This window comes from Oncorhynchus gorbuscha, linkage group LG07, assembly GCF_021184085.1.
Source record: "Oncorhynchus gorbuscha isolate QuinsamMale2020 ecotype Even-year linkage group LG07, OgorEven_v1.0, whole genome shotgun sequence".
NCBI classification, from domain to species: domain Eukaryota; kingdom Metazoa; phylum Chordata; class Actinopteri; order Salmoniformes; family Salmonidae; genus Oncorhynchus; species Oncorhynchus gorbuscha.
This window is the reverse complement of record NC_060179.1, coordinates 55,810,771-55,828,696: the sequence shown is the minus strand read 5'-3', so window position 1 is coordinate 55,828,696 and position 17,926 is coordinate 55,810,771. Positions and strand designations below refer to the sequence as shown.

General features: G+C 43.5%; 1 protein-coding gene across 6 annotated transcripts; it reads right to left on the bottom strand.

Annotated features, from left to right (window-relative positions):
- Window positions 1-719: 719 nt before the first annotated feature.
- Window positions 720-17,156, bottom strand: LOC124039277. 6 transcript variants are annotated; one of them, XM_046355207.1, is made up of 6 exons: window positions 5,700-5,845; window positions 3,536-3,597; window positions 2,608-3,127; window positions 2,153-2,353; window positions 1,952-2,081; window positions 720-1,812 (listed from the first exon to the last, which is right to left on the bottom strand). In XM_046355207.1, exons 3-6 carry the CDS (start codon window positions 2,744-2,746, stop codon window positions 1,323-1,325), a joined length of 960 nt encoding a protein of 319 aa, XP_046211163.1. In that variant the 5' UTR covers window positions 2,747-3,127; window positions 3,536-3,597; window positions 5,700-5,845; the 3' UTR covers window positions 720-1,322. The 6 variants fall into 6 exon arrangements, with proteins under 6 accessions (XP_046211163.1, XP_046211166.1, XP_046211162.1 ...); XM_046355210.1 differs by lacking the exons at window positions 3,536-3,597; window positions 5,700-5,845 and adding an exon at window positions 17,121-17,156; XM_046355206.1 differs by lacking the exons at window positions 3,536-3,597; window positions 5,700-5,845 and adding an exon at window positions 16,898-17,080.
- Window positions 17,157-17,926: the final 770 nt, after the last annotated feature.

The window sequence follows — 17,926 nt, the reverse complement described above, 5'->3', positions numbered from 1 at the left end:
GTCCTGGAGTGGCCTAGCCAGTCTCCATAGAAAATCCCATAGAAACCCCATAGAAAATCTTTGGAGGTAGTTGAAGGTCCGTGTTGCCCAGCAGCAGCCCCAAAACATCACTGCTCTAGAGGAGATCTGCATGGAGGAATGGGCCAAAATTCCAGAAACAGTGTGTGAAAACCTTGTGAAGACTGACAGAAAACATTTGACCTCTGTCATTGCCAACAAAGGGTATATAACAAAGTATTGAGATAAACTTTTGTTATTGACCAAATACTTATTTTCCACCATAATTTGCAAATAAATTCATTAAAAATCCTACAATGTGATTTTCTGTCATAGTTGAAGTGTACCTATGATGAAAATTGCAGGCCTCTCATCTTTTTAAGTGGGAGAACTTGCACAATTGGTGGCTGACTAAATAATTTTTTGCCCCACTGTATATGCTGTATCTGCCTGCCAAGGAAAACTACTTTAAATTCAAACATATACTGTTTGGAAAAGACATGTTTTTGAACGAAGCACCATGCTGCCTTGTTGACAATATGACCGGGACAGCACAGATTACTATTAGATTTCAGAAGTGTGCTCCTCCCTCACTGTTTTTGCCCGGTCACGTCACAGGCCATATCCCAGTGCACCCCGGTTCAGCTTAATCAAACTCCCTCAGTGATATAGATCACATACTGCAACACTGATTCTGTTAGAAATAAATACCTTTACCTTGGTTAAGAAAATTAAAGCTTTAATACAAGTATTTCAGCACTCCAGGTTTCAATATAAACATACAATCATTGACTAAGTACTGGCATAATGTGTTCCCCATGTTACAGTAATGGAGAGGTGGAAAGAGCTATAAGAGGTCTACTCATGATCAAAATCAACTGGGCTATCCAATGCCAGATGAGTAGGTCAACCAAAGCAACAGCCTTATCCAAAGACCCGAATTGAGACTCATTTCTACATTGTAGATTTTTCAACATCAACGCTTCTCTGTCATTTGAATTGATTTCCACTTGAATAAAGCTGCAATCATCACCTCTGTGCTTAACAAATAAACATATACATTGATTGAGTGGATCAGTAGGCAACAGCTGCAGCACAAAAACTAAACAAAAATACTAAACCAAAATGATGTGACGTCCCTGAACGTCCCCCGGTGTCCTCTACATGTCTTCCTCTGAATGTTTGGGGTTCCATAGCCCAGACCTGAGTGACATCTACACATCACAACGTTACTAAGACTGTTCTGCTCCCAGCCACCCCATTGGGGAAATGTTCAGCGAAGTCTGACTCCTGTTAAGCATTGTTTGTTCAACAATTAAACATCTTCAGAGCTGTACCGTGGCGTTGAGGCCACTGGATATGGTCTCGTAACCGACGGAGACAAGTGTTAGAACACTGCTCTCCACATCCTCTGGCTGATGATGCTCTTGATCCTGCCGCTGGGTTGTATCCATGGCAACACCAACCGGGGTTCCGGACTCCTGCAGCTGCTTCTTCCTGCCTCGGCCCCTCCCTTTGCCCTTCCCCGACCCTTTCCCTTGACCTTTAACCCCGCCCACTGACCTGAGCGGTTTGTCGTTGCCGTCATCTCGGGGCTTGCGGTGGCGGCGGCGGATGCGTCTCATTGGAGGACCGGTGTCGACGGGATCGGTTGCAGCTGCGCCGGACAGGATGCGAATCTGTTTGTCAATCACCATGGTGATCATGTCTAGGGCAGTGTCGAGCATCCCGAGGCCCAGGCCGTGAGTCACGTTGTCGAACAACACACTGTTGACCGGGTCACGGAAACACTTCCTCATCACCTCCAGGTGGCTCCTATCTCAGGTGGGGTGGGAAAAGGTGTGTTAGTGTTTGTCTCACTGTACAGAAAACATATAGCTCATAGTCCACTCATGACAACACTGTGCTGTAACCACACTAACCAGGTGTGGTGTGGGTGAGGGTTTGGTGTTACCTGGTTTCTATGACCTTTGACCAGTGTTGAACTGTGTTAGTCTCTGGTATAAGCTGCTTGGCCATGTTTCCAAAGTCCATGTAGTCATGGGCAAAGTCCTTCATGTCGTTACACAGGGCTTTGGTGTCACCTGGAAAACACAACATTTTAACAATCTAGAAACCGCGAGAGATGCCCGCACACAAACACGCACACACTTACCCTCTGTGAGCTTGGAGAAGGAGGAGGATACAGCAGTAGTAGTACTAGGAGTGAGACCCAGTATATTTAGAGACTCCTGAAGCGTTTTCTTGCTGGCCGGGCCGCGGCTGACCCTGGTGTAGGCTGCTAGCGAACGCAGAGACATCTTCTCTGGAGCCTCCAGACGACGCTTGATCTCGTCATAGGGTATCAGGTACTTACCTAGTACCAAAGGAACAATCGATGAATGATACAATTGTGTTGAATCTTCCGCTTATTCCACACTACAGCAGGTAAGGCCAACCTTCCTCCTGGAGAACTACTGGGGGTGAGCTAATCATGGTCCCGAGGAGTAGCTGATAGGTAGAATCAGGTGTGTTAGAGTAGTAGGACAGGAATATCCTGCAAGATGAGAGTTCTCCAGTAGGAGGGGCAGCCCTGGCCTAATCCCCTCCTTCTCTGGCTGTGATACTTACGGGCCTTGGAGCTCTTCATGTTGGGGTCCAGGAGAGACGACACCTCAGCAAACGGAACATGGGGTACGTGGTTGTGGCCTGGAGCACCAGCCTGAGTCTGGGTGGTGTCGCCTGCCGGGATCTGAATCTGGGTTTGCATCTGGTTCACGTCCCCATTCCCTGCTGCCCCTGTCCATCCCCCAGCACCATGGAGGGGTGGTTGGATAACCCTTGTAACCCTGTCAGCCCCTCGACCATAGTCTGCTGATAAGCCCCCTGTCCCACAGAGTTGGTCTGTTCGGAGGAGACTTGGAAGATGCCCATGACAGGCTTAACCACTCTAAACACCATGTTGCCTTGGGAGTCCACCCCCGCCAGGCTGGGATTTGGTTCCATCTGCTCGGATGTAATTTCCTCTTTACTTCCTGGGTGACTGTTTGGAGTGTGAAGAGTTTCTCCCGAACTTTTCTGTATTTGTCTCAGCGTCAGGAGTAGGATGACTTTGTGCTTACACACTGCTAAGGTCAGTTTAGGGTAAAGTCTATAGGACAGAGAAAGAAAATCTGACATCAAACACTGTGGTCAGCAGAGTAACTATCATCATCAATATTGCAATAAAAACATTTAAATCAACATCTGTGATTCCCCAATTAGAAATAATTGCCACCAGTAGTATGAAAATATATGTATCATCTTTCCCACCCTCTCCAATTCAACAATTTAAATGACTTCTATTTGAGATTGTATTCTGGTAAATAATAAATGGGTAGGCCTATTACATAGGTATGGTATATACACTGTGTACAAAACATTAGGAACAGCTTCCTAATATTGAGTTGCACTCCCACTCCCTTTTCCCCCTCAGAACAGCCTCAACTCGTCAGTGCATGGACCTGAACGAAAACGTTCCTCAGGGATGCTGGCCCATATTGACTCCAATGCTTCTTACAGTTGTGTCAAGTTGGCTGGATGTCCTTTTGGTGGTGGACCATTCTTGATACACACAGGAAACTGTTGAGTGTAAAAAAAAAACAGCAGCGTTGCAGTTCACTCAAACCAATGCACCTGCCACCTACTACCATACCCAGTTCAAAGGCACTTCAATCTTTTGTCTTGCCCATTCACCCTCTGAATGGCACACATACACAATTTCCCAATTGTCTCAAGGCTTAAAAATCATTATTTAACCTGTCTCCTCCCTTCAGTGCCCCTTGACTTTTTCCACCTATTGTTGTATTACAGCCTGAATTTAACATTTATTTAATGCTACACACAATACCCCATAACCTTAAAGTGGAATTATGTTTGGCATTTTTACAAATTAATAAAAAATGAAAAGCTGAAAGTTCTTCAAATCAAATTTTATTGGTCACATACACATATTTAGCAGATGTTACAGTGGGTGTAGCGAAATGCATATGTTCCTAGCCTCAACAGCGCAGCAGTATCTAACAATTCACATCTAAAAGGTTAAATACTGGAATACTTAAGAAATATTAGGATGAACAATGTCAGAGTCCAGAGAATAAATACATGTGATGGGATGTATGGACAATTAAGATAGTATATGGATAGAATATGTAGTATATCTGAAAAATAGTATATGTACAGCAATAGTTAAATAGGATAAGTATTGAGTCAATATGTATTAAACTCCTTCATTATGGCAAGCCTAATTAAGTTCAGGAGTAGAAATGTGCTTAACAAGTCACATACGTTTGCAATAATAGTGTTTAACAGGGTTTACAATGACTACCTCATCTATGTTACCAACACATACAATTATGAAGGTCTCTCAGTCGACCCAGTGAATTTCAAACAGATTCAACCACAATGGGCAGGGAGGTTTTCCAATGACTCGCAAAGAAGGGCACCTATTGGTAGATGGGTACAAATACATTTTAAAAGAAGCAGACATTGAATATCCTTTTGAGCATGGTGAAGTTACACATTTGAATGGTGTATCAATACACCCAGTCACTACAAAGATACAGGCATCCTTCCTAACTCAGTTGCTGGAGAAGAAGACAAAAATAAAATTGGGGGCAAATCCAATACATTACTGAGTACCACTCTCCATATTTTCAAGCATAGTGGTGGCTGCATCGTGTTATGATTATGCTTGTAATCGGACCGGGGAGTTTATCAGGATAAACCTGGTTCAGTCTGCTTTCCACCAGATACTGGGAGATGAATTCACCTTTCAGCAGGACAATAACCTAAAACATAAGGCCAAATCTACACTGGAGTTGCTCACCAAAAAAACAGTGAATGTTCCAGAATTGCAGAGTTACAGTTTTGACTTGAATCTGCTTGAAAATCTATGGCAAGACCTGAAAATGGTTGTATAGCAATGATCAACAAACAATTTGACATAGCTAGAAGAACTTTGAAAATAATAATGGGCTAAATGTTTCACAATCCAGGTAAGCTCTTAAAGACTTACCCAGAAAGACTCAGGAGCTGTAATCTCTGCTAAAAGTGATTCTAACATGCATTGACTCATTTTTACAAAATGTTAGAATTTTTCATCCACTTGGACAGCGTATTTTGTGTAGATTGTTGACGTAAAATTACAATTAAATCCCACTTTAACACAAGAAAATTTGGAAAAAGTCAAGGAGTATGAATACTTTCTGAAGGTACTGTATGGCATGGTCTTATGATAAGAACATTTTTTTTGTCATTATGCAAATAACTGAGGTTTTGACGTCACATGTGTTATCTCTAGCTTTTGGTCACCCTCGCATTTGCTTTGGCGCTAACCTAGCCAGACTTAGATATCAAGCTAGTTTGGTGTCTTGTAAATGGCAAGGGCAACCACTTCCTTTGTAAATCAGACACGCTACTGTACCTTGCTAACTACTCAGATTGTACATTGGGCCCGAAGTGTTACAAGTCCATACTATAACTGCTACCATTGCAATTATACACGAAGCCCACTCGCAATTCTGTTTTGTGAAAAGTAAACCATTAATATTGTCTGTGTCTGTCTGAAACCTAAACATGGCAGGCTAGGCCGCAGTGGGGGCGCTGTGGAAAGGCTTAATCGACGTGATCTTAAATAGAATACAACACATTCCGAACAGGTTGAATAAAATGTTGCCGCTAACCTTCATTGTAGTGCAAGTAGTGAGGATTTTCCGACTCACCACTTTGCTTTTTCCTAACAGCAAGCTGATCCTAGAACGGTGCGTGGTGAGACAGGAGACATTTTCCTTCTTCTCCAGATCTCCTTCGGCGGGTTGCAAATCAGCTCTACATCTACTGCCGCTAAAGCGGCTTTATCCCTGCGCCTATTGGCCACATCACGCATCATTCAAGTATCTATGACACTTCTCATTGGATGTTGCTGAGTGTCAGTCCAATTGAAGGTGTGGGATTTCCGGTTGAAAGAGGGCTTGAACAATGGGATATTTTGTATCGGTTTAATCAGCATAATATTACCCCAGACAATACATTGTTTCTTCATTCTGATTTGCTGTGAAAAGATAGTGGAGATGTAATGTTTTTGCACACACTTTGTTCTATGTTCTATGACAAACAACTCGGAAATGTGTTATATATATATAATATACACAAAGTTCCAGAGTCATGGTTTCTCTGTCATTATGGCACATTGGAAAATATCAAGCCAGATACGTGACAAAATACCTTAAGGAAAACAAAGGGGATTGAATGGACAATTGTCAAAGTGAAACATTATCCATCCTCCTGTCCTTTTTTAAAGCAGCTACACTATGTGTAATTTCAGATTTACATTTACAAGAGAACAAGGCACAGGTATATCTGAGATGAAGCTATAAAAAAAAGAAAAAAAGAGTGAGGTGTCTGTAACCCAAAGTATTTCTCTTCAGGATCAGGGTAAGTGTCTCTGATTCTCCTGACACAACAGCTGGGCATGATGCCCCCATCGCCACCGTCCAGGTTTCCGGACCTCCACGTGAGGTACTGCTAGTAGGCTTTATGGCAAAACAACCTGATGTTTTCATCTTCGTCATCCAGTGGGTAAGGCAGCTTTAGCAGCTCCCTCCTGTAATGAATCAATGGATTGGATTTATTACGGTTCTCTGGACAGTTAAAGCGCTCAAATGTCGCCCACCAACAATGTGTAGCAGACCTGGGTTCAAATAGTATTTTCCCTCTTTCAAATACTTGGAGTGTTGAATTAGCCTGTCTGACTCTGGAGTGACAGATGGTTGGCGTTTGCACTTTTGGGACTACGGTATTCTATTGGTTCCATTGTGCCAGACTTAAATCAAGCCCAGCGTAAGTATTTGAAAGGAAAATATAATTTAACCCAGGTGTGATGTGAAGTACCCACCTCATCAGTAGTCCATGTGTAGTACGGTCTTGTAGAGAACCAACCAATTTAAGTGAGCCATCTGGCTGACACATTGGTGTGGTTCCTGGCTGCAACACTTCCTCTCTGCATTGCTGGTGGTGGTCATCTCCCTGCAGTGGCCACCAGCTGCATTAAGTACTGCAGTGCATCACCTCCTCATGGACTGCTCCAGATTTGCCAGTTCTTGCTGTGAGATGTTACCCCACTCTTCCAACAAGGCACCTGCAAGTTCCTGGACATTTCTGAGGGGAATGGCCCTAGCCCGCACCCTCCAATCCAACAGGTCCCAGACGTGCTCAATAGTATTGAGATCTGGGCTCTTCGCTGGCCATGGCCATTCCTGTCTTGCAGGAAATCACGCTCAGAACGAGCAGCATGGCTGGTGGCATTGTCATGCTGGAGGGTCAGGTCAGGATGAGCCTGCAGGAAGGGTACCATATGAGGGAAGAGGATGTCTTCCCTGTAACGCACAGCGTTGAGATTGCCTGTAATGACAACAAGCTCAGTCCAATGATGCTGTGACACATCGCCCCAGACCATGACGGACCCTTCACCCCCTATCGATCACGCTCCAGAGTACAGGCCTCGGTGTAACGCTCATTCCTTCGACGATAAACGCAAATCCGACCATCACCCCTGGTGAGACAAAACAGCGACTCGTCAGTGAAGAGCACTTTTTGCCAGTCCTGTCTGGTCCAGCGACGGAGGGTTTGTGCCCATAGGCGATGTTGTTGCCGGTGATATCTGTTGAGGACCTACCTTACAACAGGCCTACAAGCCCTCAGTCCAGCCTCTCTCAGCCTATTGCGGACAGTCTGAGCGCTGATGGAGTGATTGTGCGTTCCTGGTGTAACTCAGGCAGTTGTTGTTGCCATCCTGTACCTGTCACGCAGGTGTGATGTTCGAATGTACCGATCCTGTGCAGGTGTTGTTACACGTGGTCTGCCACTGTGAGGATGATCAGCTCTCCGTCCTGTCTCCCTGTAGCGCTGTCTTAGGCGTCTCACAGTACGGACATTGCAATTTATTGCCGTGGCCACATCTGTAGTCCTCATGCCTCCTTGCAGCATCCCTAAGGCACATTCATGCAGATGAGCAGGCAACCTGGGCATCTTTCTTTTGGTGTTTTTCAGAGTCAGTAGAAAGGCCTCTTTAGTTTCCTAAGTTTTCATAACTGTGCCCTTTATTGCCCACCGTCTGTAAACTGTTCGTGTCTTAACGACCGTTCCACAGGTGCATGTTCATGAATGATTTACGGTTCATTGAACAAGCATGGGAAACAGTGTTTAATTCCTTTACAATGAAGATCTGTGAAGTTATTTCTATTTTTACAATTGTCTTTGAAAGACAGGGCCCTGAAAAAGGGAGTTTACATCCATGCTGAGTTTACATCCATCAACAGATTCTTTAACTCTTCCTTAGACATGGCCTGGATTTTGGCTTGAAGAGATAGAAAAGTAGGGAAATTATGGCAAATGAATGTGGTTTGCACTTTTTGGACTATTGAATTTTGCCAGGCAAGCACAATCATGCCCAGCTTTACGTTTCTGTAAATACACACATCGACCTGTACTTTTTTCTCTTCAAATACTCTCTCCTCTTCTTCTGTCCTCACTCTAGGTGGCACTATCGTCAAGAAAAAAAAATGTTAAACAGCAAATCGTACCAGTAACATAACTCCCTCTTTCATTGAAAAATGAGACTGAGGGCCAGTGAGAGAGTGACGCACTAAACCTGTACATAATGTTATTCAGCGTGGCTCTCGGATTACTCACGTTGTTTTGAGAGAGGATTATCTGTACAATGTGAGACACGCCATATTGAAGAGGAACACTGTCTGCATCCTGTCCTGATCAGACGTTTCCAGATAGGGAAAAGGAACAGAAATGACCAGGAAACAAATGGAGTTATAAACACCTATTGTAGGCCTACCATTTGTAGTGATCCTAATATAAGATTGCCTCACCCACAGACCTTTTCCCCAAACTCCTCCATTGATGTCATTGTAAGATTTGCATGGAAACTTCTACATACCGATCTAAAATTAGGAGGATTAGATTTGGGCCTTTGGAAAAACTTCAGATACACCCCAGGGCCTGACATAAGACTTGCTCTAACCACGAACCATCATGGTCCCATGGATACTGCAGTACAACCTGGACATCAGTGACTTACACCTAAACAGGCCCAAAATAAAGGCCTGACAAACAAATATCCATCAAAATAATAATTATTGCGAGTTTAAGAATATGTCCCAAGAGAAAAGATCATTTGCACTTATTAAACTCGACAGATCATTTTCCATCAATGGATGTCGATTTAACTTGTTTTGACTGCTATGATTAAGCAATAAGACCAAAGGAGGTGTGCTATATGGCCATTATACCACGGCTAAGGGCTGTTCTTAGGACACAACCCGTAGCCGTGGTATACACTATTTGCTCTATACCACCACCAAAGGTATCTTACTGCAGCGAACATAAACTGGTTGCCAAAGTAATTACAACAGTAAAACTAAATATTTTGTCATACCCCTGGTACACTTCATTCAGCCAATCAGCATGCAGGGCTTTAATGACCCAGTTTATAATTGAAAATAAATCCCATTTGCGCATGTGCATGACTATAGAACAATCCTAGGGGAGAGTTTGAGTGGTGAAAATTGGATAGAGGATCTTAATCTCTGTGTAAGAAACACCTGGATGAAGTTTGGCTTTTTCCAATAAATTGTGCCTTTGTTATGTTTATTTAACTAGGCAAGTCAGTTAAGAACAAATTCTTATTTACAATGACAACCTACCCCAGCCAAACCCTAACCCAGACGAAGCTGGGCCAATTGTAAACCGCCCGATGGGACTCCCAATCACAGCTGGTTGTGATACAGCCTGAAATAGAACCAAGGTCTGTAGTGATGCCTCTAGCACTGAGATGCAGTGCCTTAGACCACTGCGCCACTCGGGAGCACAATATGTGCCAGATGTTAAGACTAAAAAAACGTTATAGATGGTCTATTTGCACGACTGACTTATTTCAATAGGCATACGGCTATTGAGTAAAATCTGAGTTTATAATTGCAATTGAACCGGTAGCTGCAGGTAGCCTATAGCCCCTGATTGGCCAACATCTAATTTCAGGGAAAAATCCACAATGAAACGGACATTAAATATGGAGAATGATACATTTGCAATAGAGCTGTGACCATGATCACGATTGATAACTTACAATAGAGCTGTGACCATGATCACGATTGATAACTTACAATTTAATTAACTAAACATGGCCATTGCATAACAACACAAGGCCACAACAAACTGAAGCTATAGGCTATTTATTAAATCCATTTGCCAGCTCCTGGTAGGCTACAAAAGTGGCACAAATTGATTCGCAATGACTCCAGTGATATCGCCATTTCAACATATTTATTGTATCAAATGGTAGGCTACAGTGGCCTACAATGGCATAGAAATTAAGTCTACATGACGGCCAACAGATGCAAATGTATCATTCTCCGCTTTTAATCTCAGTTTCGTTGTGGAGTTTTTCAGAACAGAAGCAAGCATGTGAGGGAGATCCATAAGTTCCATTTATAATGTCCACTCGTGCAGCGCTCAAGACCCATGAACTCAGCATGCTTAAAAACCCGTCGCTTGATACGGTTTTCCATAACAAAAGTCGACAATAGAATGCTGTTTACTTTAAACCATCTCTGAGAGAATTTATTTAAAGGCTCTAGTGCGCCTAAAGTCGTTAGCCAGTGCTTCGTCGCCTTTATGTTAGTTCTAGTGAGTTAGTATGTTTTATGAGAAAAGGGTTGGAAATACACTACATGACCAAAAGTATGTGAACACCTGCTCGTCAAACATCTCATTCCAAAATCATGGGCATTAATATGGAGTTGGTCCCCCCTTTGCTGCTATAACTGCCTCCACTCTTCTGGGAAGGCTTTACACTAGATGTTGCTGTGAGGACTTGCTTCCATTCAGCCACAAGAGGATTAGTGAGGTCGGCGTTCGATTTCATCCCAAACGTGTTCGATGTGATTCTTCCACACCGATCTCGACAAACCAGGGGCATTGTCATGCTGACACAGGAAAGGACCTTCCCCAAACTGTTGCCAGAATGTTAGAAGCACAGAATCATCTAGAATGCCATTGTATGCTGTAGCGTTAAGATTTCCCTTCACTGGAACTAAGTGGCCAAGCCCGAACCAGGAAAAACAGCCCCAGACCATTATTCCTCCTCCACCAAAATTTACAGTTGGCACTATGCATTCGGGCAGGTAGCGTTCTCCTGGCATCCGCCAAACCCAGATTCCTTCGTGAGACTGCCAGATGGTGAAGCTTGATTCACCATTCCAGATAATGCATTTCCACAGCTCCAGAGTCCAATGGCAGCGAGCTTTACACCACTCACGCTTGGCTTTGCACATGGTGAGCTTAGGCTTGTGTGCGGCTGCTCGGCCATGGAAACACATTTCATGAAGCTCCCGACAAACAGTTATTGTGCTGATGTTGCTTCCAGCGGCAGTTTGGAACTCGGTCATGAGTGTTGCAACCAAGGACGCTTTGCGCTTCAGCGGTCTTGTTCTGTGAGCTTGTGTGGCCTACCACTCCACGGCTGAGCCGTTGTTGCTCCTAGACGTTTCCACTCCACAATAACAGCACTTCAGTTGACTGGGGCAGCTCTCTCTGGGCTGACATTTTATGAACTGACTTGTTGGAAAGGTGGCATCCTATGACGGTGCCACAGTGAAAGTCAGTGAGCTCTTCAGTAACGCCATTCTATAGTCAATGTTTGTCTATGGAGATTGCATGGCTGTATGCCCGATTTTATACACCTGTCAGCAAAGGGTGTGGCTGAAATAGCCGAAGCCACTAATTTGTAATAATAAATTTTGTATATATAATAATAAATAATAATAATAGTGTAGGGGTTTCCATAATCTAAATAGCATACTGGTAAAAAAAGTAGTCACAACGTGCCGGCGTGCTGCTTTCTCTTCATGGTTCAGCTGCAGTCTCTTCCAACCAGTGCTCTCGACATATACACACCCCCTCCGGCCCTTCCCATCAATCACTCACTCACTAACAGCCTGCACACTGCCTGATAGTAGCAGGTCACAGTGAAATATATATTTTTTGAGAGAAATGCCATTGTGGCCACAGTGCAATTTAGAAGTAGCCCCGATATCATTTTTCAAAGTAGCCCAAGTTGCAGAAAACCACGGGCATGGCAACCCTGAATGAAGAGATATTAGTCATCCTTCTTTGGGATTGTGTTGGCGAATTGCATTCAATTTAAAGTGCATACACCGCCACCTACTGTACTGGAGTGTGAGCCCAACCTTGCTATCTCAAGTGTTTCTCTGCCGCTGCCACCACAGTCTCTGTTTTCTGGGACTTTCCATCCATTTCTGCAGTACAATTGACAACCATAGCTATGAATGCCTAGAAAGCCACCTTACTGAAAGCACATATTCTTCCCAACACACTTGATTAGTCTCTACCTACTCACAGGAATCCTCTCAGGATCCCTCACCCTGTACCCATCTTCCTCTACCACTCTCTCAGAGGTGGAAAAAGTACCAAATTGTAATACTTGTGCAAAAGTAAAGATACCTCAATAGAAAATGACTCAAGTAAAAGTCACCCAGTGTCGTGACGTTGTATTGATCCATGTGACGACTGCCGTTCATCGAATGATTAACTGCTTATAATTACGTGATTCAAATAATTAGGCAATTATTAACTCAGCAACCTGGGGCACCATGGGAAAGTTTGGTTTTATTGAGTTTCTATTTCCCAAATTAACTCAAAGAATATCAGAATATCGATTTTACAACAGTCGATGATTCATTAATTTCCTCTACAGTCTCATCCTGAACATCGCATAATCCGGGAATCTGCACAAACCCGAGTCCCACTAAATAAGTCCATACCACACCAATTGAGTTGATTATTTCTTTACTAACAAGCTAAAATGATCATATAAAAGATACACAAACACACATTCTAGGCTATTGATTAGAACTTAGTACAATGAAACAGGTCCCTAGTGGGCCAACACAATATGACACGTGTTACACAAAATGGGGATTTAAAAAGAGAGCGAGAGAGAGAGAGAGTGCACAAGAGAATAGCACACTTGGGCACATTTGTAAACTATGCTAAGTTTAACCCTAACCTTGCCCCGAACTGCCACTCTTATGGGTCAGAATATAATGATGTAATTACGTGTCGAAGGTCTCTGATGGGGTATCTCCTTGTGGACCGAGTTCCGACCGAGTTCCGACTTCTCCTCCGATGGCAATACTTCTGTTGTTACCGGGTGTAACTCTCTGATAGTCCACACAATGTCGGCGTCCTTTCTCTTAGCGGTCTGTTTCCTCGCCCTTGTTCTGAAAGGGGGTCTTCTGAGTACGGTCAGCTGTGTAGCTCCAGTGTAGGAATGAAAGCAGTGGAGACACACGATTCCTTGGAGAGTGGTAACCAGGTGGTCCTGCTTGAATTCACCCTCTTAGACACAGCTACTCATTTGTAGCATATATTAAGACATTCCTTTGTCTTCTTCAACCTCATGTTACATTTTGGGGTTTACAACGAATCGGACATTGACTGCAGCTGGTGGCCACCTAGTCTGATATGTTAATTCTTAACTCACGTGTTTTATACCCTCGGGTCAGAAATGGGCGTTTCCGCCTTTAGGGCAAGTTCTCTGGGCAAAACTAGTTACGAGGCTAGGTCTGGATTTACATATTGTGAAAACTCTTCAAGTTACAATGTTTTTGTTAAAACGTCATCATTTAACTTTTAATAACTTAACAAAAACGGCATTCATTTTCATATTTCATCTATTGTCATTACTAGCATTTTGGCTGATGAAACATATTGTCCCATAGTCCATTTATTGCATGTTACTGTTCTGAGGTAGATTCTCCATAGGCCCATCATACATTCCCTTCCTCCACAGTGAGAGGACAAAGGGATTTTGTCTGCTGCCTTAAGATTTACAATGGGTGTGAGGTGTCATAAAAAAAACACCTCCATACCTCTGGATCTCTCCCCTTCTGGCAGGTATGAGAGATGTCTCTTGTAGGAATGTGGTCCACTGTAACCTGACCCGAACAGGCCAGTCATGACACCAGTAAAGTACTACTTGAGTATAAGCCTCAAAGTATTTGGTTTTAAATATACTTAAGAGCCTGCTTGGTGTTAACATCCACTTCCTCATTCCCCTCTACTCCCACATGAGCTGGTATGCAGAGGAACATCACAAATACCCCCCCATCTGTCTCATCCTACACAAGCACTGCGAAACTGCATACAATACATCCTGTCTGCTCCGAGACACAAATTAATTTAAGCTCATCAGCGCTGCACAGGAGTCAGAGCAGATGACTACCCTGTCTAGCCACACCTCCTCCACCCACTCTGCAGCCCAGAGTATGGCCATCAACTCCATTGTGCAAACATAAATGATCCGTTGCTCTTTTTGTCACTGCCAGCTTCGACTCAGGAACACTAAAAGCTGCACCTGTCCTCCCAGTTTTACGGTCCTTAGATCCATCTGTGAATACATTCCAGAAATCTTAGTATTGTGCTCTTAAATGGTCACTTAAAACTGAACCTACTCCTTCCTCAACAGCTCTTATCCTCTCAAGCAACTCCAGATATATCACTGGCTGAGGGAGCAACCAAGGTGGAATAGTGTTGTGGTTTGTTTCCTTGTTCCTTGTCAATAATTGGCTCATTGATGAAATTAGCAGTATGACAATATATTTAATGAAATCATTCAAAAACCTTTATTAATGTAATTGCAGACAGATGTTGACAACAGAAATATAACGCATGTTTCCGAGTAAGTTCTGCATCAAAGAAAAGGTCCCAAGTGTTTTTATTAAACCCCAAGTCCAGCCCTAGTGATGTCACTGCCTACATCATTATATTTTACTCATGATACCAAAACCATGTCTACTCAACACTAAAACTCTTGTTTATATCGCTATCAAAAAGCTTAGCAGTAAATGTCCAAGTTGATTTATAGTGGAATTTCTGACTAATCTCTTATCTCTTACACTCCCCTGCAGAGTTCTGTCTTCACAGTCACACATTTCTCAGAGGAGTCTCTTTATAAGAGCAAAGAGACTAGAAAACAACTGTGGAACAATACTAATCCTCTATAATTAATATATATTGTTAATCTGTAGTATAGGACCCTATAAACGTACGGTGGGCGGGGTCTTATAAACCCTCCCCTTCTATTAATACAACATAAGCATAATCAATTATTATAATACATCAAACATTACAGACAGCCCCTATCATGACCCCTAGGTGAACACCTTTCAATAGCAGGAAGAACCATAGAGGGGCTAAACTCCCTCCAAAACAACCCCGTCTCTCTCACCATGCCATTGCCTATCCACCCAAAACTACTCTGTTAATATTCTCCACCCATGTCATTCGAGTGTCAAACCAAACCCCCCAGTAACCTAAACCCCTCCCACCCTCTCCAGATTCCTTCCGTACAGTATATTTACTCCCCAACCTTCCTTCTGGAAGAAAAAAAAAACATTTCTCAACTGACAACTTAAAGCCCCACTTGAGGGACCACTGCTCAACTTTACTGATCGCTTCTTGAACTCTCCTGACTGTACGGGTAATATTTCTCCCTCTCTTTCACAGTGCCTCGTCATCTGTAAACAATGACCTCCCAATATCAGGTGATCACCTGGGAGAATACATTGTCAATCATAATGGAGAACAACAAAGGACTAATGACACTTTCCTGTGGGGTACCATTATCTACCTACCTCATAGCTTTCAGACATAGCGCTCCACACCCTCACTTGTATTGATCACCCAAAAATAAAATCCTTTTATCCAGTTAAAAATCCTTCCTCCAACCCCAATGATATCCAGCCTTCCTTCCACATCATAGGCCTTCTATACATCAAAGACGGCTACCACCACCTCCTTATTTGCCTGTGCCTTCATCCCCCCCCCGTAACCATAGCCGTACCCAGAACCTTCCTCATGTCTACTACCAGTCTTGTGTTCTCCCCCATTCTGCTCCCTATGATGGGGTAGGTTCCTTGTTCCTTGTTCCTTGTCAATCATTTGCTTATTGGTGAAATCACCAATCAGACAAGTAAATCAATCAAAAATCTTTATTAATGCAATTGCAGGCTGAAGTTGACAACGGGAACATAGTACACATGTTTCCAAGTAAGTTCTGCAAAATAGGAAAGGGTCCAAGTTGCTTTAATATGCTTGCAGTCAACCCCGAGTGATGCAACTGCCTACGTCAACACCTTCTACTCATGATCCCAAGGTGACCCCCCCCCCCTTCACCTACATTACGCCAAACCTGCATCCCAACCTGCCTGGAATACCTGCTCTTCCTAGGTGCCCTGCTTGTTTCTGCTTGAACTACCTTCACTGCTTCTGCATACAATATTTTACACTCCCTCACCTGCTGCACTTCCCCCTGTCTTTTCATCACAGCACAACACCCATATGCCACACTATGGGCTCCACATTCCCCACGTGCATGTTTTCCCCCCTAGTTCACACAACTCCTTTTGCCTTTACACAGTGCCACCACACGCCCAAACCTTTGAGAGTTATAGCAACACAATGGTTTCGGGAACATAAACTCGCACATAGTAACTCAAATACTCAATCCTAACATTTTTTCTGGCAGATCCTCAATGTTTAGTAGCACTGTCAGGCTATCTGGAGGCGCTTTGCCTCAATAAGAGAGCCTCCTTTCAGGTGGTTCTTTATTTCTTTCATGTTAACAATTTCTCCTGTAATAACTCCCTTCACCCATTGCCGTCCAGCTTGATCCGGCATGCTACTATCCACCACACGTTTACATACCTGCTTGAGTTTGAGCACCTTTAGCAGACACGACCACTCCTACTTTACCCACCAAAACCCTAGTCAACGCGATCATACTCACAGCCATGACTCCACCCTCGTCCTTAAATTTCACCAACACCTTATACTCCACTTCTCTCAGTACAACACTGCGAATCCGAACCTCCCTCATCACTCCTCTCCTCCGACAAGACCTGCAAAGGCTCCTCAGGCTTCCTCCACTTCTTAACTTCTACTCTACCTCCACCTTTTTCCACTCCACCACTACACTCCATGCCGTCCTCCTCAACTCCTAACCCCCCTACCTTTTCATCCATCTCTGCTCCAGTCACAGCCCAGTGTTGCTCAACCACCTCCACTGGATTTCACGCTCCAAAACAAAAACCAGGCAGCCTTGTGCATGATTACTCTCATTCGTCTTGCCTGCGCAGTGGGTTCACCTGAACCAATTCTTGAATGAGAGACAGAAAGTACATTAGCTAGCTGGCAAAAATGTTACAAATATGCTTTGTTGTTGTTGTTGTTGTTGTTCTTCTTCTTCTTCTTCTTCTTGATGGGGTTGGTGGATCCCATCCAACTTAAAGGTGCATACACTGTCACCTACTGCACTAAAGTGTGAGGCCAGTCACAACCTACCTACACAATATTGTCTTCATTATTCATGTTCCTAAAAGAAGAAAACATGTGCACCACCAACTAACCCTACACCTATATACCACTATTTCCTAATAATATTAATCACCACCCCATTAACTCTTCTGTAGTAAAATCTCATACACACAGGTACTTCTCTGCAGTTGCCACCTACAATCAATAAAAACCCACTACCCCATTCCACTACTTTGACCCAATCTTCTCCTGCCCATGCCACCAGCCTGGGAGGACGGGACACCACCCCTCAACACACCCTGTAACTCTTCTTAATAAGTCAAATCTAGTATACCCAAATACTTCTCTGCAGTTGCCACCACAACATCTATTTTCTGTGATTTTCTGTGATTGCTCTGAACACTAAGAAGCCAACCTTACTGTAGCATAACTCACTCGTTACCCTATCCCTCTGTACTGGCACAAATATGCTACTTACTGGGATCCTCTCAACATAAGCACC